At 48.4% G+C, this 22,293-nt stretch overlaps 1 protein-coding gene across 1 annotated transcript in view; it reads right to left on the reverse strand.

Annotated features, from left to right (window-relative positions):
- The window catches only part of LOC147090497 (ATP-dependent chromatin remodeler CHD3-like), a 136,317-nt gene extending 119,407 nt beyond the window's left edge, over window positions 1-16,910 (reverse strand). Inside the window, 2 exon segments of the mRNA XM_085977262.1 lie at window positions 9,496-9,626; window positions 16,432-16,910. Coding sequence (XP_085833388.1) covers window positions 9,496-9,626; window positions 16,432-16,513 — 213 coding nt within the window. The 5' untranslated portion in view covers window positions 16,514-16,910.
- Window positions 16,911-22,293: the final 5,383 nt, after the last annotated feature.

Genomic DNA, 22,293 nt, shown 5'->3' on the forward strand with positions numbered 1-22,293 from the left:
ATACTATATCCAATAGTTAGTCCCAAAAATAACAATAACTTGCATTTATATAGCGCCTTTAACATAGTAAAACATCCCAAGGCGCTTCACAGGAGCGATTATCAAACAAAATTTGACACACGAGTCACGTAAAGTAATATTAGGACAGGTGACGAGGTAGGTTTTAAGCAGGCGATAGAGCTGGAGAAGCGGAGAGGTTTAAGGGGGTGGCGGAATGTCAAAGCTTGGTGCCCAGGCAGCTGAAGACACGGCCGTCAGTGGTGGAGCGATGAAAATCGGGGATGGGCAAAAGGCCAGAACTGGAGGAGCGCGGAGATCCCGGGGGGTTGTCAGGTTGGAGGAGGTTACAGTGAGATTGTGGCGGGATTGGAACACGAGGATGAGAACTTTAAAATCAAGACGTTGCCGAACCCGGGAGCCCGATGTAGGTCAGCGCGCACAGGGGGTGATGAGCCAACGGGTCTTGGTGCGAGTTAGGACACGGGGCAGCAGAGTTTAGGATGAGCTCGAGTTGACTGAGGGTGGAAGATGCGAGGCCGACCAGGAGTACGCTGGAATAGTCGAGTCTGGAGTCACCAGGGACCATAGAGAGCTGCAAGGCCTGGATCATCAGGACACGGTGATGCCTTTTTTGCTGGGTTATCTAGAGCATGATGAACACAAGCAGATTCAATAGCAAAGAGAATTGGATATATACTTGAAAAGGGAAAACTTGCAAGGCTATGGGGAAAGAGTGGGTCTAATCAGACAGCACTTTCAAAGAGCTAGCATTGGCACGATGGGCCAAATGGCCTCTGGCTGTGCTGTGCGAGTCTATCAGTCTATCCACCACAGTCGAAAAACTCGCACACTCACCCCCCCACCAAGCATCTCACAGCTGTGGCATCACTTTCAGGAGAGGATGGAGAGAAAATTCAAAAGGAAATCAGAACATCCCAGCCTTTGGAATTCCAGACTGCAACAAAAGCCAGCGTCAATGCCACATTCCCACTAGGCTTTCAGTACCCAGTAAGCACAGAAACAACGCTGACTCGTTATCTTTTTTTTATTCGTATATGGGATGTGGGCGTCGCTGGCAAGATCAGCATTTATTGCCCATCCCTAGTTGCCCGAGAAGGTGGTGGTGAGCCGCCTTCTTGAACCGCTGCAGTCCGTGTGGTGAAGGTGCTCCCACAGCGCTGTTAGGGAGGGAGTTCCAGGATTTTGACCCAGCGACGATGAAGGATCGGCCGATATATTCCCAAGTCAGGATGGTGTGTGTGACTTGGAGGGGAACTTGGAGATGGTGGTGTTCCCATGCGCCTGCTGCCCTTGTCCTTCTAGGTGGAAGAGGTCGCGGGTTTGGGAGGTGCTGCCGAAGAAGCCTTGGCGAGTTGCTGCAGTGCATCTTGTAGATGGTACATACTGCAGCCACGGTGCGCCGGTGGTGGAGGGAGTGAATGTTTAAGGTGGTGGATGGGGTGCCAATCAAGTGGGCTGCTTTGCCCTGGATGGTGTCGAGCTTCTCCAGTGTTGTTGGAGCTGCACTCATCCAGGCAAGTGGAGAGTATTCCGTCACACTCTTGACTTGTGTCTTGTAGGTGGAAAGGCATTTAGAGTCAGGAGGTGAGACACTCGCCGCAGAATACCCAGTCTCTGACCTGTTCTTGTCGTCACAATATTTATGTGGCTGGTTCGGTTAAGTTTCTGGTCAATGGTGACCCCCAGGATGTTGATGGTGGGGGATTCAGCAATGGTAATACCGTTGAATGTCATGGGGAGGTGGTTAGACTCTCACTTGTTGGAGATAGAAGTGCCAGGCACTTCTGTGGCGTGAATGTTACCTGCCACTTATCAGCCCAAGCCTGAACGTCATCCAGGTCTTGTTGCATGCGGGTATGGATTGCTTCATTATCTGTGGAGTTGTGAATGGCGCTGAACACTGTGCAGTCATCAGCGAACATCCCCATTTCTGACCTTATGTTGGAGGGAAGGTCATTTATGAAGCAGCTGAAGATGGTTGGGCCTAGGACACTGCCCTGAGGAATTCCTGCAAGGATGTCCTGGGGCTATGACGATTGACCTACTTTGTGCTAAGTATGACTCCAGCAAGTGGAGCGTTTTCCCCCCGATTCCCATTGACTTCAGTTTTACTAGGGCTCCTTGATGCCATACTCGGTCAAATGCTGCCTTGGTGTCAAGGGCGGTCACTCTCACCTCACCTCTGGAATTCAGCTCCTTTGTCCATGTTTGGACCAAGGCTGTAATGAGGTCGGGAGCCGAGTGGTCCTGGCAGAACCCAAACTGGGCATCAGTGAGCAGGTTATTGGTGAGTAAGTACCGCTTGATAGCACTGTCGATGACACCTTCCATCACTTTGCTGATGATTGAGAGTAGACTGATGGGGCAGTAATTGGCCGGGTTGGATTTGTCCTACTTTTTGTGGACAGGGCACACCTGGGCAGATTTCCACATTGTCGGATAGATGCCAGTGTTGTAGCTGTACTGGAACAGCTTGGCTAGAGGCACGGCTAGTTCTGGAGCACAAGTCTTCAGCACGACAGCAGTTATACGGGGAGGATAGAGACACAGGCATTGGAGTGGCCGTGGGGAAAGACAAAAACTCACAGCAAGAATCGGCCTTGTTGTTGCAGATCAACGTGGTAGCTCAGCAGCACAGGCCCTGGGAGGCATGTCCCAAACCAGGTGGCGGGAGGAGTGCGCCATGCTTGCCGAGGGCTAACAACCTTCTTCCAGCAGGTTTCGTGAAGTCCACCCAAGACACAGGGGAAAAGCTAGACGATCCACCTCTCCTGCTCCATCACCCGCCCCCTTCCCCATCACCACCTCTCCTGGAGGAACTGGCTTTTATAGGGCATGGTCCAACAGGTGCTTAGGAGGCCATTCTTCACGAGGCAGCCTAGACAGTGAGTGTCTGCAGGCTACTTGAGCACGGAGGGCATTTGAGCACCGAAGCTAAGCTCGATCCTGTCTTCACATGCACATTCCGACACTGGTCACTCGACTGGCGATCAGGATTGAGAGCACGCATCCACATTTGTCTCTACTTAGCGCAAGGACATGGAGTGAGTTACAGGCTGGAATCTAATCGAGGGGTTCGGGTGTTTATATATAGAATAACAGATACCCGGGAGTGAGTTACAGGCTGGAATCTAATCGAGGGGTTCGGGGGGTTTATATATAGAACAACAGATACCCGGGAGTGAGTTACAGGCTGGAATCTAATCGGGGGGTTCATATATAGAATAACAGATACCCAGGAGTGAGTTACAGGCTGGGATCTAATCGGGGGATTCGGGGGTTTATATATAGAACAACAGATACCCGGGAGTGAGTTACAGGCTGGAATCTAATCGAGGGGTTCGGGGGGTTTATATATAGAATAACAGATACCCAGGAGTGAGTTACAGGCTGGAATCTAATCGGGGGATTCGGGGGTTTATATATAGAACAACAGATACCCGGGAGTGAGTTACAGGCTGGAATCTAATCGAGGGTTTCAATGAAGATTATATATCAAGCTTCACGGTCATGGTTCTTGATCGCCTTGTGATATTACAGCCTGTAGCCAACTTCTGGCTTGTTTTGAAAGGCATTGTGCACAGTTCATGCAGACGGATATTTTGTTCTGGATATTGTTATACTTTGTAGCTGGTCTCCTGCCTGATGACAGGATTAACAACTGTAACATAACCACCACCAATTTACCAATAATAAGCAACAGTCTGTGTAATAATATGTAGAGAGAGAACAGAGGGCGCGAGGGCAAGTGGGTGAAAGAATAAAATGGTGGCTGGGATGTGCAACAGGACTCCCATATATTTGACATGAATAATGAGCAAAGCTTGAGGCAGTTTGCCCAGCTGTGTTACAGCTCTGAACATTATTTCAATTCAATCACCTTTTGGAAGCGTCACCAAAGTTGTCATCTTTTGTTATCCCCCGTCAGGTGACAGCTATAGAGGGCTTCGCTAAGCCTTGTCGATCTGTCGTACAGTAAACAGTACGCTGCAGTGACTGCGTCCCTCCTGCAACTGTCGCTCACACTTCCTGGAACACTTAGCCCGTCACACAACACGCCTGTTGTTATAAAACAGCTAATCCTCCCACTCACGGTGAGCAACGCCACAGGAAATCTGCGAGTCGCGGACAGGTGCAAAATTCTTTCACACGTTGCAAATTATTCAAGGGGTCAAGGAGCCACCAATATCGGAAACCAGATGCCAGGCTGATCATGTTCCCTCTTTCCTTTACATTGCTTCTCTTTAGCACAGTTCCTTTTCTTTGAAATACATTCTGCACAGTTGAAAGACTGAACAGGCTGGGGCTCTTTTCTTTAGGAAACAGAAGGCTGAGGGGCGAAGAGGTCTTTAAAATGATGGAGGGGTTTGACAGGGTCGACAGAGAAGATGTTTCCACTTGTGGGGGGGGAACTAGTACAAGGGACCATAAATATAAGATAGTCACTAATAAATCCAATAAGGAGTTCAGGAGAAACGTCTTTACTCAGGGAGTGGTGAGAATGTGGAACTCGCTACCAATGTTCCCTCTAAATTTTTCTTGTGCACGGTCCCTTTAAGTACATAGATCCCTGAAGGCAGCAGGACAGGTAGATAAGGTGGTTAAAAAGGCATATGGGGTACTTGCCTTCATTAGCCGAGGCATAGAATATAAGAGCAGGGAGGTTATGATGGAGCTGTACAAAACGCTAGTTAGGCCACAGTTGGAATACTGTGTGCAGTTCTGGTCGCCACACTATAGGAAGGATGTGATTGTATTGGAGAGGGTGCAGAGGAGATTCACCAGGATGTTACCTGGGCTGGAGCGCTTCAGCTATGGGGAGAGACTGGACAGGCTGGGGTTGTTTTCCTTAGAGCAGAGAAGGCTGAGGGGGGACCTGATTGAGGTGTACAAAATTATGAGGGGCATAGATTGGGTAGATAGAAAGGAACTTTCCCCCTTAGTAGAGGGGTCAATAACCAGGGGGCATAGATTCAAGGTAAGGGGAAGGAGGTTTAGAGGGGATTTGAGGAAAAACCTTTTCACCCAGAGGGTGGTTGGAATCTGGAACTCACTGCCTGAAAGGGTGGTAGAGGCAGGAACCCTCACAACATTCAAGAAGCATTTAGATGAGCACTTGAAACGCCATAGCACTACAAGGCTACGGACCAAGTGCTGGAAAATGGGATTAGAATAGACAGGGCTTGATGGCCGGCGCGGACACGATGGGCCGAAGGGCCTCTTTCTGTGCTGTATAACTCTATGACTCTAAGTGGCTGTGTAGCCCATTCAAATTTTTGCACGTACGCGGTTTCTCCCATGTAAAAGCCGGCGAGCAGCCTGCGCGGGACCTCCAGACCGCTGCGCGGCCGCGGAGCTTAGTTGGTCGTTACCAGTCGTTGAGGCAAATACCATAGATGCATTTAACAACAACACCTCGCATTTATACAGCGCCTTTAACGCAGTAAACCGTCCCAAGGCGCTTCACAGGAGCGATTATCAGACAAAATTTGACACCCAGCCACATAAGGAGACATTAGGGCAGGTGACCAAAAGCTTGGTCAAAGAGGTAGGTTTTTAAGGAGCCTCTTAAAGGAGAAGAGAGGTAGAGAGGCGGAGAGGTTTAGGGAGGGAATTCCAGAGCTTAGGGCCCAGGCAGCTGAAGGCACGGCCACCAATGGTGGAGCATTTAAGGAGAAGCTAGATAAGTACATGAGGGAGAAAGCAATAGAAGGATATGTTGATAGGGGTGAGATGAAGAGGGATGGGAGGAGGCACGTGTGGGGCATAAACACCGGCACGGACCAGTCGGGCCGAGTGGCCCGTGTCTGTGCTGTACATTCTATGTAATTATTGAGGTAAACTCTGCCTATGAGGATCAATAGTGTTGGCCCGCGCGGCAGGCAAGGCACTCGAGCCTTTCAATTCACTCCCCCAGGTCCCATGATCATTTCGACCCATATGTCACAGGAGGCGCCGACTCCCCTTCTCCCTCCCCCCGACAAACAGAACAAAACACCAAGACATCAGTCCCAAACCTCAGCCCTCTGTCACGATTCCCCAGAGGGCTAAACGACGAGTCAGTATACACCGCATCTCAGGACTTGGAGGGGGTGCAGCGCAGATTCACCGGAATGATACTGGGGTTAAATTATAAGGACTAGTTGCACAGACTGGGCTTGTATTCACTTCAATAGCCTGCTCCACCATTCAATATGATCATGGCTGATCCTCTATCTCAATACCATATTCCCGCTCTCTCCCCATACCCCTTGATGCCTTTTGTGTCTAGAAATCTATCTCCTTCTTAAATATATTCAGTGACTTGGCCTCCACAGCCTTCTGTGGTAGAGAATTCCACAGGTTCACCACCCTCTGAGTGAAGAAATTTCTCCTCATCTCAGTCCTAAATGTCCTACCCCGTATCCTGAGACTGTGACCCCCTCGTTCTAGACCCCCCCAGCCAGGGGAAACATCCTCCCTGCATCCAGTCTGTCTAGCCCTGTCAGAATTTTATACGTTTCAATGAGATCCCCTCTCATTCTTCTAAACTCTAGTGAATACAGGCCTAGTCGACCCAATCTCTCCTCATACGACAGTCCTGCCATCCCAGGAATCAGTCTGGTGAACCTTCGCTGCACTCCCTCTATGGCAAGTATATCCTTTCTTAGGTAAGGAGACCAAAACTGCACACAGTACTCCAGGTGTGGTCTCACCAAGGCCCTGTATAACTATAGTAAGACATTCTTGCTCCTGTACTTAGAGGGAAACTCTTTAGTTCAGAACAAGGGGGCATAAACTTACAATTAGAGACTGGCTGTTCCACACAAAGGGTAGAGGAAACCTGGAAAACTCTCCCCCCAAATGACTGTGGATGCTGGGGGACAACTGGGGCTTTCATAGAAACATAGAAGATAGGAGCAGGAGTAGGCCATTCGGCCCCTCGAGCCTGCTCCGCCATTCAATGCGATCATGGCTGATCATCCAAATTCAGTACCCGGTCCCCGCTTTCTCCCCATATCCCTTGATCCCTTTAGCCTTAAGAAATATATCCAACTCCTTCTTGAATATATTTAATGAACTGGCCTCTACTGCCTTCTGTGGTAGAGAATTCCACAGGTTCACCACTCTCTGGGTGAAGAAATTCCTCCTCATCTCTGTCCTAAATGGCCTACCTTTTATCCTTAGACTATGACCCCTGGTTCTGGGCTCCCCGACCATTGGGAACATCCTTCCTGCATCTAGTCTGTCCAGGCCTGACAGAATTTTATAAGCTTCAATGAGATCCCCTCTCAATCTTCTAAACTCCAGCGAGTATAAGCCCAATCGACCCAATCTCTCCTCATACGTCATTCCTGCCATCCCAGGTATCAGTCTGGTGAATCTTCGCTGCACTCCCTCCATGGCAAGAACATCCTTCCTCAGATAAGGCAACCAAAACTGCACACAATACTCAAGGTGTGGTCTCACCAAGGCCCTGTACAACTGCAGCAAGACATCCTTGTTCCTGTATTCAAACCCTCTCGCTACGAAGGCCAACATACCATTTGCCTTCTTAACTGCCTGCTGCACCTGCATGCTTACCTTCAGCGACTGGTGCCCAAGGACACCCAGGTCTCGTTGCACTTCCCCTTCTCCCAATCTATTGCCGTTCAGATAATAATCTGTCTTCCTGTTTTTGCCACCAAAGTGGACAACCTCACATTTATCCATGTTATATTGCATCTGCCATGTTTCTGCCCAATCACCCAACATGTCCAAATCATCCTGGAGTTTCTCGACATCCTCCTCACGGCACACACGCCCACCCAGCTTTGTGTCATCTGCAAATTTGGAGATATTACATCTAGTTCCCTTGTCTAGATCATTTATATTGTGAATAGCTGGGGTCCAAGGACCGATCCCTGCGGTACCCCACTAGTCACTGCCTGCCACTCGGAAAAAAGGACCCGTTTATTCCAACTCTTTGCTTTCTGTTTGCCAACCAGTTCTCTATCCAAGTCAATACCTTGCCCCCAATCCCATGTGCCTTAACTTTACACGCTAATCTCTTATGCGGGACCTTATCGAAGGCCTTCTGAAAGTCCAGATACACCACATCCACTGGCTCTCCCTTATCTATTTTACCAGTTATATCCTCAAAAAATTCCAGTAGATTAGTCAAGCACGATTTACCTTTTGTGAATCCATGTTGACTTTGTCCGATCCTGTCACTGTTTTTCAAGTGCTCTGCTATTACATCTTTTATAATAGACCCTAGCATTTTCCCCACTACCGAGGTCAGGCTTACCAGTCTGTAATTCCCCATTTTCTCTACCACCTTTTTTGAATAGTGGGGTAACATTAGCTACCCTCCAATCCATGGGTACTGTTCCAGATTCCATCGAATGTTGGAAGATGATCAGCAATGCATCTACTATTTCTAGGGCCACTTCCTTAAGTACCCTAGGGTGTAGATGATCAGGCCCTGGGGATTTATCGGCCTTCAATCCCATCAATTTCCCTATCACCATTTCCCTACAAATACTGATTTCTTTCAGTTCCTCCCTTTCATCAGACCCTATGTTCCCCGGCATCTCTGGGAGGTTATTTGTGTCCTCCTTTGTGAAGACAGAACCAAAATATGTATTTAAGTTGGTCTGCCATTTCTTTGTTCCCCATTATAAATTCCCCTGATTCTGACTGCAAGGGACCTACGTTTGACTTCACCAATCTTTTTCTCTTCACATATCTATAAAAGCTTTTAGTTAGTTTTTATGTTCCCTGCAAGCTTACTCTCATATTCTATTTTCCCCTTCTTAATTAATCCCTTTATCCTCCTTTGATGAATCCTAAATAGCTCCGTATCCTCAGGATTATTGCTTTTTCTGGCCAATTTATATGTCCTCTCCTTGGATCTTATGCTATCCCTAATTTCCCTTGTTAGCCACGGTTGAGTCACCTTTTTTGTTTTATTTTTGTGCCAAACTGGGATGAACATTTTCTGTAGTTCATCCATGCGGTCTTTGAATGTTTGCCATTGCCTATCCACCGTCAACCCTTTGAGTGACGTTCCCCAATCAATCCTACCCAACTCGCGCCTCAGACCATCGTAGTTTCCTTTATTTAAATTTAGGACCCTAGTCTCTGAGTCAACTACTTCATTCTCCATCTTAATGAAGAATTTGATCATATTATGATCGCTCCGACCCAAGGGGCCTCGTACAACAAGATTGCTAATTAATCCTTTCTCGTTACATAATACCCAGTCTAAGATCGAGATCGATGGGCAAGGGTATCAAGGAAGAAAAGGCGGGTAGATGGTGTTGAGATGCAGATCAGCCATGATCTAATTGAATGGCGAAAGCGGGTCAAGGGGCTGAATGGCCTCCTCCTGTTCCCATTCAACAGAAGAGCCAGATCGGTTCCTTCAGCAGTCGTAACTAACACCGGGGGGGGGGGGGGGGGGGCAGCGGTCGACGGCCAATCGCAGGAGGACGTTCAACAGCCACTCACCAGTTTCTTCCGCTTTTTGGCTTTAGCTGGTTTGTTTTCTTTCTGCTTTTTCAACAGTTTCTTCTTTTTCTTTTTGGCACCTTCACCTTCGGAATGCCCCACGACCTCCTCGCCCGCATCCTCTTCTGCAACTAGAAGCAAAAACAGTTTTATTCAGCAACTTCCTCTACTTTTTTGGTAAATACACAAAACAAGTATTTTTTTTTTTTAATTAGGCTTTGATGAGCAGAAAACACCCAGGATGATCTCCAGGAAAAATAAATACATTTGTAGCAGTATTGAAAAATAGGATCAATAGGTAGGAAGCCTAAATCAAGTATAATACGGCTAAAGTGGACTGGAGAAACAAATTAAAGGGCAAGAAAGTTGAAATGCAGTGGCAGACATTTAAGGAGATATTTCATAACTCTCAACAAAAATATATTCCAGTGAGAAAGAAAGATTTTTAAAAGAAGGGAGCACTATCCGTGGCTATCTAAGGAAGTGAGGGATGGTATCAAATTGAAAACTAAGGCATACAATGTTACCAAGATTGGTGGCAGGCCAGAGGATTGGGAAATTTTTTAAAACCAGCAAAGGATGGCTGAAAAAATAATAGATGAAGAATTATGAGAGTAAGCTGGCAAGAAACATTAAAACAGATAGTAAGAGCTTCTACAGGTATATAAAAAGGAAGAGGGTAGCTAAAGTAAACGTTGGTCCCTTAGAAGATGAGACTGGGGAATTAATAATGGGGAACGGGGAAATGGCAGAAACTCTGAACAAATATATTGCATCTGTCTTCACTGTAGAAGACACTAACAACATCCCAATAATGGATAATCAAGGGGCCACAGGGAGTGGGAAACTAAAGACAATCACTATCACTAAGGAAATAGTACTCGGTAAAATAATGGGACTAAAAAACGACAAGTCCCCTGGACCAGATGGCCTGCATCCCAGGGTCTTAAAAGAAGTGGCTGCAGAGATAGTGGATGCATTGGTTGCAATATACCAAAATTCCCTGGACTCTGGAGAGGTCCCAGCGAATTGGAAAACGCTAATATAATACCCCTATTTAAGAAAGAAGGGAGACAGAAAGCAGAAAACTTTAGACCAGTTAGCCTAACATCTGTCGTTGGTAAAATGCTGGAGTCCTTCATTAAGGAAGCAGTAGCAGGGCATTTAGAAAAACATACTGTAGTCAAACAGAGTCAGCATGGTTTTAGGAAAGGGAAATCATGTTTAACAAATTTGCTGGAGTTCTTTGAGGATGTAACAAGCAGGGTGGACAAGGGTGAGCCAGTGGATGTGGTGTATTTGGATTTCCAGAAGGCATTCGATAAGTTGCCACATAAAAGGTTACTGCATAAGATAAGAGCTCACGGAGTTGGGGGTAATATATTAACATGGATAGAGAATTGGCTAACTAACAGAAAACAGAGAGTCGGGATAAATGGGTCATTTTCTGGTTGGCAAACGGTAACTTGTGGGGTGCCACAAGGATCGGTGCTGGGGCCCCAACTATTTACAATCTACATTAATGACTTGGATGAAGGGATCGAGTGCCAAGTTTGCAGATGATACAAAGATGGGTGGGAAAGCAAGTTGTGCAGAGGACTCAAAGAATCTGCAAAGGGATATAGACAGGCTAGGTGAGTGGGCAAACATTTGGCAGATGGAGTATAATGTGGGAAAGTGCGAGGTTATCCACTTTGGCAGGAAAAATAAAAAAGCAAACTATTATTTAAATGGAGAGAACATAAGAACATAAGAAATAGGAGCAGGAGTAGGCCAATCGGCCCCTCGAGCCTGCTCCGCCATTCAATAAGATCATGGCTGATCTGATCCTAACTGCCAATCCACTATCACAGAACCATCTCCTGTATCTAACAGAATTAGACACACGAAATAGGAGCAGGATCAGGCTACACGGCCCCTGGGCCTGCTCTGCTACCCACAGGGCCATGACCGATCCAAACCTAGATTCATGTCCAAATTCCTGCCCGCTCCCCGTAACCCTTAATTCCCTTTACTTCTAGGAAACTGTCTATTTCTGTTTTAAATTTATGTAATGATGTAGCTTCTACAGCTTTTTGGGGCAGCATATTCCATGGACCTACCACCCTCTGAGTGAAGTAGTTCCTCCTCATCTCAGTTTTGAAAGAGCAGCCCCTTATTCTAAGACTATGCCCCCTAGTTCTAGTTTCACCCATCATCTGGAACATCTTCCCTGCATCCACCCGATCCAACCCCTTCACAATCTTATATGTTTCAATAAGATCGCCTCTCATTCTTCTGAACTCCAATGAGTAGAGTCCCAATCTACTCAACCTCTCCTCATATGTCCATCCCCTCATCCCCGGGATTAACCGAGTGAACCTTCTTTGTACTGACTCGAGAGCAAGTATGTCCTTTCTTAAGTATGGACACCAAAACTGTACGCAGTATTCCAGGTGCGGTCTCACCAATACCTTGTACAACTGAAGCAATACCTCCCTATTTTTATATTCTATCCCCCTAGCAATGAAAGCCAACATTCCATTGGCCTTCTTAATCACTTGCTGCACCTGCATACTAACCTTTTGAGTTTCGTGCACCAGGACCCCCAGATCCCTTTGTACTTCAGTACTTTCCAGTTTCTTGCCATTAAGATAATAACTTGCTCTACGATTTTTCCTGCCAAAGTGCATAACCTCACACTTTCCAGTATTGTATTCCATCTGCCAAATCTCTGTCCACTTACTTAGCCTGTCTATGTCTCCTTGCAGGTTTTTTATGTCCTCCTCACTCACTACTTTCCCCCCCATCTTAGTATCATCTGCAAACTTTGATATGTTACACTCGGTCCCCTCCTCCAAATCGTAAATATAGATTGTAAAGAGTTGGGGACCCAGCACTGACCCCTGCGGAACACCACTAGTTACTGATTGCCAGTCTGAGAATGAACCATTTATCCCAACTCTCTGCCTTCTGTTAGATAGCCAATCCTCTATCCATGCCAGAATATTACCCCCAATCCTGTGATTTTTTATCTTAAGCAATAATCTTTTGTGTGGCACCTTGTCAAATGAGAGAGATTACAAAATGCTACAGTTCAGAGACCTGGGGGTCCTTGTGCATGAAACACAAAAAGTTAGCATGCAGGTACAGCAAGTAATTAGGAAGTCAAATGGAATGTCGGCCTTTATTTCAAGGGGGTTGGAGTATAAAAGCAGGGAAGTCCTGCTACAACTGTACAAGGTATTGGCAAGACCACACCTTGAGTACTATGTACAGTTTTGGTCTCCTTACTTAAGGAAGGATATACTTGCATTGGAGGCAGTTCAGAGACGATTCACTAGGATAATTCCAGAGATGAGGGGGTTGACTTATGAGGAAAGGTTGAGCAGGTTGGGCCTATACTCATTGGAATTTCGAAGAATGAGAGATGATCTTATCGAAACATATAAGATACTGAGGGGGCTCGACAGGGTAGATGCAGAGAGGATGTTTCCCCTCATGGGGAAATCTAGAACTTGGGGGCACAGTCTCAGAATAAAGGGTCGCCCTTTTAGAACTGAGATGAGGAGGAATTTTTTCTCTCAGAGGGTCGTAAATCTGTGGAATTCTCTGCCCCAGAGAGCCGTGGAGGCTGGGTCATTAAATACATTTAAGGTGGAGATAGACAAATTTTTGCAAGATAAGGGAGTGAAGGGTTATGGGGAGCGGGCTGGGAAGTGGCTTTGAGCCCAAGATCAGCCATGATCTTATTGAATGGCGGAGCAGGCTCGAGGGGCCTATTCCTGCTCCTATTTCTTATGTTCTTATACTCTATATCTAACTCGTGTTGTTCCTGCCCTGGGAGTGTTTGATGGGACAGTGTAGAGGGAGCTTTACTCTGTATCTAACCCGTGCTGTACCTGCCCTGGGAGTGTTTGATGGGACAGTGTAGAGGGAGCTTTACTCTGTATCTAACCCGTGCTGTACCTGCCCTGGGAGTGTTTGATGGGACAGTGTAGAGGGAGCTTTACTCTGTATCTAACCCGTGCTGTACCTGCCCTGGGAGTGTTTGATGGGACAGTGTAGAGGGAGCTTTACTCTGTATCTAACCCGTGCTGTACCTGCCCTGGGAGTGTTTGATGGGACAGTGTAGAGGGAGATTTACTCTGTATCTAACCCGTGCTGTACCTGCCCTGGGAGTGTACATGTATCTGGACTAGATAGGGGTTGGCAGGTTCCTGTCTCTGAAGGATATTAGTGAACCAGCTAGCTTTTTAACAAAACAACAGCTTTTGAGGTCACTTTTTCTGCAGCTAGGCCACAAATTAGCTGGTTTATTCAATTTAACTTCACAACTTGCCATGTCCACAACCTCTGGTTTTGCTGGTCCAGTGGCTTAACCACTGAACTACAGGACCCCTTCTGAAAATTCGGCCTTCTCCGTTCGGCTGCGGTTACACTGCCCTAACAATATGCGGAGAGCTGTTCACAGGAGGACAACATCGCCGTTACCCATCCGTCTGCCCACGATTGTGAATCACACGCACGTCACCACGAGAGCGCTCCTCACACTTGTGTGCATGCAGGTAAGCTCCGGAAAGCAAGATTTTGAACAGTTTGAGAGTCGGGTGGGTACAGTCACATTAAATAACTTTTAATTGTTCGCTTTTCAAAAGCGATGAATTTCTAGACAGTTCCAGAATCGACACTCAATCTGTGCTTAGTTAGCGAATCTACCCTATCCAATCCCTTTATCTTTTTAAGCATCGCGATTAGATCACCCCTCAACCGTCTAAACTCAAGGGGATACAAACCAAGATTATGCCAACTCTCCTCATAATTTCAACCTTATATCCCTGACTGAATGTCATGCAATGTAACTTCAATTTATAATATTCACAGGTAGTAGACAGCACATCACCAGAGACGCACATGTTAAGCGTGCTACAGGGGACAAGGACGACGCGCTACGGAGGGGTGGGGGAAGACGGCGTGCGCTATGGGGCAGCACGGGGAGGGGGGGGCGCTACTGGGCGGGACAGAAGGCGGGGGGGGGGGGGCGCTACCGGGTGGCAGGGAGAAGGGGCTACGGGCGGCAGGGGGAGCTCTAAGGGTGGCGTCGGGGGGGGCTAAGGGCAGCGCCGAGGGGGGGGGGGGCGGAGCTCTAAGGGTGGTGCCGAGGGGGGGGGGGGAGCTCTAAGGGCGGCGCCGAGGGGGGGGGGGGGAGCTCTAAGGGTGCCGCCGAGGGGAGGGAGGGGGCGCTAAGGGCGGCGCTGAAGGGGAGGGGGGGCGCCGAGGGGGATAAGGGCGGCGCTGAAGGCGGGGGGGGGGGGGGGGGCTAAGGGCAGCACCGAGGGGGGGGGGGGGCTAAGGGCGGCACCGGGGGGGGGGGGCGCTAAGGGCGGCACTGGGGGGGGCAAGGGCGGCACCAAGCGGGGAGGCTAAGGGCGGCACTGGGGGGGGGGGGCAAAGGGCGGCACCGAGGGGGGCATACTAAATAAACCATCGAATAAAGGGAACTTTAATGAGATGAAGTTAAATATATATAACATTATTACATATATATGTCGGGGAGGAAGTTATTACTTCAAAATAAACAATAAAATTGTGTATGAGGAGAAGAATTAAGGAAAACTAGAAGTTGGCGACTAAAAAAAATCACGCGTGCTCATGGAGACAGGCGATGGCCGGGGCCGGGGCCCGCGCCTTTTATCGGGGATTTGATTGACAGGCGCGGCCGTTAAGTGGCGCGCGGCGGCGTTCAATTTCAAATGTTGCTGGGCTCGCGGCTGCTCCAGGGGGGAGGGGGGAGAATGAAGCAATGAGCCCCAGGGACAGAGTTGCTCGGGGCCGGGGAGCAATGAGCCCCGGGGACAGCGTTGCTCGGGGCCGGGGAGCAATGAGCCCCGGGGACACCGTTGCTCGGGGCCGAGGCAAGAGCCACCGGCTACAGTTGCTAGGGGGCGGGTGGGCGAGGGTAGAGCCCGGGAACACAGTTGCTAGGGGCTGGGGACAGTTGCTAGGGGGCGGGTGGGCGAGGGGACAGTTGCTAGGGGGCGGGTGGGCGAGGGTAGAGCCCCGGGGGGACAGTTGCTAGGGGCCGGGTGGGCGAGGGTAGAGCCCCGGGGGGAACAGTTGCTAGGGGCCGGGTGGGCGAGGGTAGAGCCCCGGGGGGGAACAGTTGCTAGGGGCCGGGGACAGTTGCTAGGGGCCGGGTGGGCGAAGGTAGAGCCCCGGAGACACAGTTGCTACGGGCCGGGTGGGCGAGGGTAGAGGCCCGGGGACACAGTTGCTAGGGGCCGGGTGGGCGAGGGTAGAGCCCCGGGGGGACAGTTGCTAGGGGCCGGGGAGGGCGGGAGCAGAGCCCCGGGGGGACAGCTGCTAGGGGCCGGGGAGGGCGGGAGCAGGGGGCCGGGGACACAGTTGTTGGGGCCGGGTGGGCGAGGGTAGGGGCCGGGGAAAGCGCGGGTAGGGGCCGGGGAAAGCGCGGGTAGAGCCCCGGGGACACAGTTGCTAGGACCCGGGGACACAGTTGCTAGGGGCCGGGGACACAGTTGCTAGGGGCCGGGGTGGGCGCGAGCCGCAGGGACACAGTTGCTGGCCGCGCGGAGTCGATGATAAAAAGCGAGACGACGGCGGCCGGGGGGGAGGAAAAAAAAACAGGGGGGGTGGAGGAAAAAAACCCAATCAATTACAATAAAATGCAAGCAAGCAAAGGGCGCGATAGCACCATTACAACCGAAGGTTCGCAGTGCATTCGACTGACAAGGGGGGGGGAAGCAGCAGAAAAAAGAAGCGGCTCCAAAAACATTTTTTCTCTTGCAAACTGTGTGTGCGCGGCGCGGCGCGGCCGGGAGGAGGGATGGAGGTTGGGTGGGGGGTTGGAAGAAAAGAAGCGGAGCCGGTTTTTTTTTTCGGGGCCCTCTTCGGGCGACAGCGCGCAATTTCTGTCTTTCTCTCTCTTTCCCGAGCTACCTGCCGCGGGCGGGAAAAGCCGTCGTTCGCCGGTGCTGCCGTCCGTCTCCTCGTCCTCTTCTCGCCTCGGCGGAGATGCCATGAGCCCTCAGGGTGGTGGAGTTGGCGATGAGAGGGGGGGGGCGGGGGAAGAACCTAACAAAATATATATATATTACATTTAAAAAAAACCCACCCCTCCCCTCAAGAAAAGTTATCCCTCACACTTTTTTAAATGTCCCCCTCCCCCCGCGTGTGTGACTTGTTCCACCTCACGGCTTTTTTTTATATATATAATAAAATAAAAACACAAGGAAAAAAAAGTTCTAAAGGGACCCCCTCGGAAAAAAAAATTGTTTTAATATTACACGGGGAAGACAAGATGGCGTCCAAAATATTTTCCACCTTCTTTCCACCCCCCCCTTGATGATGATGAGGGGGGGGTTGTGGTGGAAAATTAATCACTGCTCATGCTCAGATTGACGTCAACCCCTCCCGTTGCCAAGGGCACCCGGGCATCCCATAATAGCGCCAGTTAACTAGTTAGCCCTGAGTCACGTGGGCTCTTAACCCAGTAACTAGGGAAGTTGCTGGGGGGGGCGGTTAGAGAGAGACTGGCGTTCTGGTCAAAGTTGGGGGTGGGGGGGGCAGGTGAAGCCCACCTCACCTTCCCTCATCACCTCCTGTCAATTAACACCTCCATTAATTAAATATAATCACCCCAGGGTTATTAATCTGCTGGCTTTTTCCTTCTCTGATGTTTCATTTTCGTCGTGGTCGTCGCCCCCCCCCCAGCCCTTGGCCAGATCGCCTCCGTCAACTAAACACCTTCCATCAATTAACACCTCCATCGGCATCTCCCAAATATATCGATTTGCTAGCTTAACCTCGATTAATTATAATCTCCTTGTCGCCCCCCACCCCCCTTTCGCCAGATCGCTCCTATCAATTGAATACCTCCGATCACTCAACACCGTGATCGGGATCTCCAAGGTTATTGATTTGCTAGCTTTTCTCCTGATATTTAATTTTTGTCATCACCTTCCATCCCCCACATTCACCAGATTGCTCCTATCAATTGAGACCTCGATTAATAATCTCCAAGGTTATTAATTTGCAAGCTTTCCTAATATTTCATTGTCGTCGTCGCCGCCCCCTTTCGCCAGATCACTCCTACCAATTAAACACCTCCAATCAATTAACACCTTGACGAGGATCTCCAAGGTTATTAACTTGCTAGCTTTCCTAAAATTGCATTTTTTGTCGTCGTCTTGACTCGAATATTTTTTTTTAGTTATACATTTTCAGCAAAGAAAAACTTGCATTTGTACACAGCGCCTTTCATGACTGCCGGATGTCCCAAAGCGCTTCGCTGCCAGTGAAGTACTTTTTTTGTGAAGTGTAGTCACTCGTAATTTAGGGAGACGTGCACAGCAAGCTCCCACAGACAGCAATGTGATAATGACGTAAAAGATCCCATGGCACACTATTTTGAAGAAGAACAGGGGAGTTATCCCCGGTGTCCTGCAGCCAATATTTATCCCTCAATCAACATAGCAAAAACAGATTATCTGGTCAACAATGTTGATTGAGGGATAAATATTGGCCCCAGGACACCGGGGAGAACTCTTCTTCAACATAGTGGCCACAGGATCTTTTACGTCCACCTGAAAGGGCTGCCGGGGCCTCGGGTTTAGCGTCTTATCCAATGGACGGCACCTCTGACAGTGCAGCACTCCCTCAGCACTGCACATGGAGTGTCAGCCTAGATTTTTGTGCTCAAGTCCCTGGAGTGTGGCTTGAACCCACTAACCTTCTGACTCCCAGGTGAGAGCATGAGCCACAGCTGAAAGGATGCCCCCCTTTCCTACTTGTCAAAACTCCCTATATTCAGCAGGATAAACAATGGATTTCTGACGGCGCAGAGCTTCCCCGGGTGCTTAATGTGTCAGCCGTGGGTCGCCCTCTGCTGCCTCTGAGTCAGAAGGTTGTGGGATCGAGTCCCGCTCCGGAGATTTGAGCCCATAATCCAGGCCGACACTCCCAGTGCCAGTACTGAGGGAGCACTGCACCTGTCGGGGGGGTGCCGTCTTTCGGATGAGACGTTAAACCGAGGTCCCCCGTCTGCCCTCTCGGGTGGACGTAAAAGATCTCATGACACCGTTGGAAGAAAAGCAGGGGGAGTTCTCCCTGATGTCTCGGCCAATATTTATCCCTCAATCAACATCACTAAAACAGATTATCTGGTCACTATCACAATTGCTATTTGTGGGAGCTTGCTGTGCACAAATTGGCTGCTGCGTTTCCTACATTACAACTGTGACTACACTTCAAAAAGTACTTCATTGGCTGTAAAGCGCTTTGGGACAGCCTGAGGTTGTGAAAAGTGTGATATAAATGCAAGTCTTTTTTAAAACTGAATCCCTGCTTAGTCAACTTGGCTGCACCTGGAGGTTTTGGCACTCGCCTGAGTCATCATCTTCATGGTATGTCCCTCAGGTAAGAAGATCGGTCTGTGTATGTGTATCTCTGAGGACTTGCCTGAAGATATAAAGTGGAGGATCTACACCCAAAAACGTCTTTGTTAAGGCGCTAAATATTTCTAGCATTTTATTGCAACAGGTTCCAGTTTTAAAATTTTGCATGAAGAGAATATTAACTTCCAGTTTATTCATTTTTTTTTTGCCCAAGCATTTCTGAGATGTGATGGCAAACCAGAATGAAGTGTTTTTTGAATGTTGGACTAAACAGCTCTTAACCAATAACTTGTTTGGTACTTAGTAATACTGAAATGGTTCTAACAAGAGCTGAAATTTATTTATAACACCTTTCACCTTTTTGGTGGTTTCGGTTGAGGTCGAATACCAGGAGAACTCAATTCAATTCAATTTTATTTGTCATATATGCAGCAGACATGTGTACTGCACAATGAAATGTTGATTTTCACGAGTCCTCCCAACATTGGAATAAATATGGCATAACAATGATAAAATACTAATAGAAATACAGTAATAATAAATAAAACAACAGTAATAAATAATAATAAATTATACGTTCCTGAGTCTTATGGCCTGAGGGTAGAAGCTGTTTCGAAACCTGCTGGTACGAGACCGTATGCTTCGGTATCTCTTACCGGACGGGAGCAGGGCGAAGAGGTTGTGGCTGGGGTGGCTCGCGTCTTTAATGATTCTCAGGGCCTTCCCCCGGCACCTCTCGGGGTAGATATCCTGGACAGCAGGTAGTTTAATTCCTATAGTATGTTGTGCAGCTTTCACCACCATCTGTAGAGCCTTGCAGTCTGTGGCGATGCAGTTGCCATACCAGGTAGTGATGCAGCCGGACAGGATACTCTCGATGGTGCACCGGTAGAAGTTGGTGAGAATCTGGGGGCCATTCCAAATTTCTTCAGTCTCCTGAGGAAGAACAGGCGTTGGCATGCCTTCTTGGTTACGACGTCGATGTGATGAGACCACGTTAAGTCCTCCGTAATGAATACACCCAGGAATTTGAAGCTGCTGACCCTCTCCACCTCAGCCCCTTCGATGTAGATTGGGGTGTGTCCCTGCCCATCTTCGAATAGAGCCATGGAATCTTTTACACCTACCTAAACGGGCAATCAGGGCCTCGGCATAACGGTTGCCTCTGAAAGACGGCCCCTCCGACAGTTCGACACTCTCTCAGCAGCGCGCTGGGAGTGTCAGCCTAGATTATGTGCTCAAATCAAGGAGTAGGGCTTGAACCTGTGACCTGCTGACTCAGAGGCGAGAATGCGACCAACCTACACTAATCCAAGCTGACATTAATGTGTAACAAGTTATATGTACTTGTCCCAGAACAACCAAACGTGTACCTTATTTCGTTTTGTCCATTTGGGATTGAAATATACAATCCCGGATTTTGATTTCCAGGTTTTACGCAGTGTACTTGTGTGTGGTTATATCAAAATTGACAGCGAAAAGTTCTTTGTAAATGAGTGCCACCTGGAGATGTCGCTGAAGAATCCAGGATTCTATTCAGAGTGTGTTTTCAATATATTTTTTTTAAATGTTGTTTTGTGAAAAGTTCATTTAAGAATTAAATTAAGGCTGTGTTTGCCAAGTCATGAAGCCTCCACTCAGTTAATGGAGCTCTACGATTTTCTTGGGAACAGGAAGACCACTTTTCTGGGTCTTAACTGCTGCCGACCTCCTCACCATATCCGTTCTCTCCAGAAACCCGTCCAATTGGCTCTTAAACCCATTTTTACTGTCTGTTTCCACATCCTTCCTTGTTACCATGACAGAATTTGCAGCACAGAAACAGGCCATTTGACCCAACTGGTCCGTGCCGGTGTTTATGCTCCACACGAGCCTCCTCCCACTCCTCTTCATCTCACCCTATCAGCATCTTCTTCTATTCCTTTCTCCCTCGTGTGTTTATCTAGCTTCCCCTTAAAGGCATCTATGCTATTTCCTCAACTACTCCCTGTGGTGGCGAGTTCCACATTCTCCCCACTCTCTGGGTAAAGAGGTTTCTCCTTGAATTCCCTGTTGGATTTATTAGTGACTATCTTATATTGATGGCCCCTAGTTTTGGACTCCCCCCAAATTTTCTCTACGTCTACCCTATCGAACCCCTTCATAATCTTAAAGACCGCTATCAGGTCACCCCCCTCAGCCTTCTCTTTTCTGGAGAAAACAGCTCCAGCCTGTTCAGTCTTTCCTGATAGTTATAACCTCTCAGTTCTGCAATCATCCTTGTGAATCTTGCTTGCACCATCTCCAGCGCCTCTATGTCCTTTTTGTAATATGGAGGTTAATATTAATAATGTAATATTCTATTACCCTGTGAGGGATAACGCTTAGCCTGAAATGCCTCCTTACTCCGAATTTCCTAATGTTTAACTAGCGGACCCTGATATTTGAACTCTTCACCACAGCGAAACTGTGGCAACTTGGTCAATTCACAATTTTTTTTAATATCAAAAATTGTTTATGACTGATGTGAAAGTGAGCTTTGTGGCTCATTCCTAAAATTAAATCTGTTGTACTGCAAGCACTTTAGATGAGCAGTAAGTCAAGCCAATACAACACCTAGCTACCTCATATGACATGGACCTGGCCCGTCTCTGTTTCAACAGGCATATCGTTGCCATTTGCCCATTGTAGCCCAGAGTATTATTTAAATAGTGATAGATTGGGAAATGTTGATGTACAGAGGGACCTGGGTGTCCTTGTACACCAGTCACTGAAAGCAAACACGCAGGTGCAGCAAGCAGTTAGGAAGGCAAATGGTATGTTGGCCTTCATTGCAAGAGGATTTGAGTACAGGAGCAAGGATGTCTTACTCCAGTTATACAGGGCCTTGGTGAGACCACACCTGGAGGACTGTGTGCAGTTTAAGAAAGGATATACTTGCCATAGAGGGAGTGCAGCGAAGGTTCACCAGACTGATTCCTGGGATGGTAGGACTGTCGTATGAGGAGAGATTGGCTGGACTAGGCCTGTATTCACTAGAGTTTAGAAGAGTGAGAGGGGATCTCATTGAAATGTATAAAATTCTGACAGGGCTAGACAGACTGGATGCAGGGAGGATGTTTCCCCTGGCTGGGGGTTCTAGAACGAGGGGTCACAGTCTCAGGATACTGGGTGGGACATTTAGGACTGAGATGAGGAGAAATTTCTTCACTCAGAGGGCGGTGAACCTGTGGAATTCTCTACCACAGAAGGCTGTGGAGGCCAAGTCACTGAATATATTTAAGAAGGAGATGGATAGATTTCTAGACACAAAAGGCATCAAGGGGTATGGGGAGAGAGCGGGAATATGGTATTGAGCTGGAGGATCAGCCATGATCATATTGAATGGCGGAGCAGGCTCGAAGGGCCGAATGGCCGACTCCTGCTC

This window comes from Somniosus microcephalus, unplaced genomic scaffold (genome assembly GCF_052327205.1).
Source record: "Somniosus microcephalus isolate GS21.2 unplaced genomic scaffold, FLI_Smic_1.0 unresolved_chr4, whole genome shotgun sequence".
NCBI classification, from domain to species: Eukaryota; Metazoa; Chordata; class Chondrichthyes; order Squaliformes; family Somniosidae; genus Somniosus; species Somniosus microcephalus.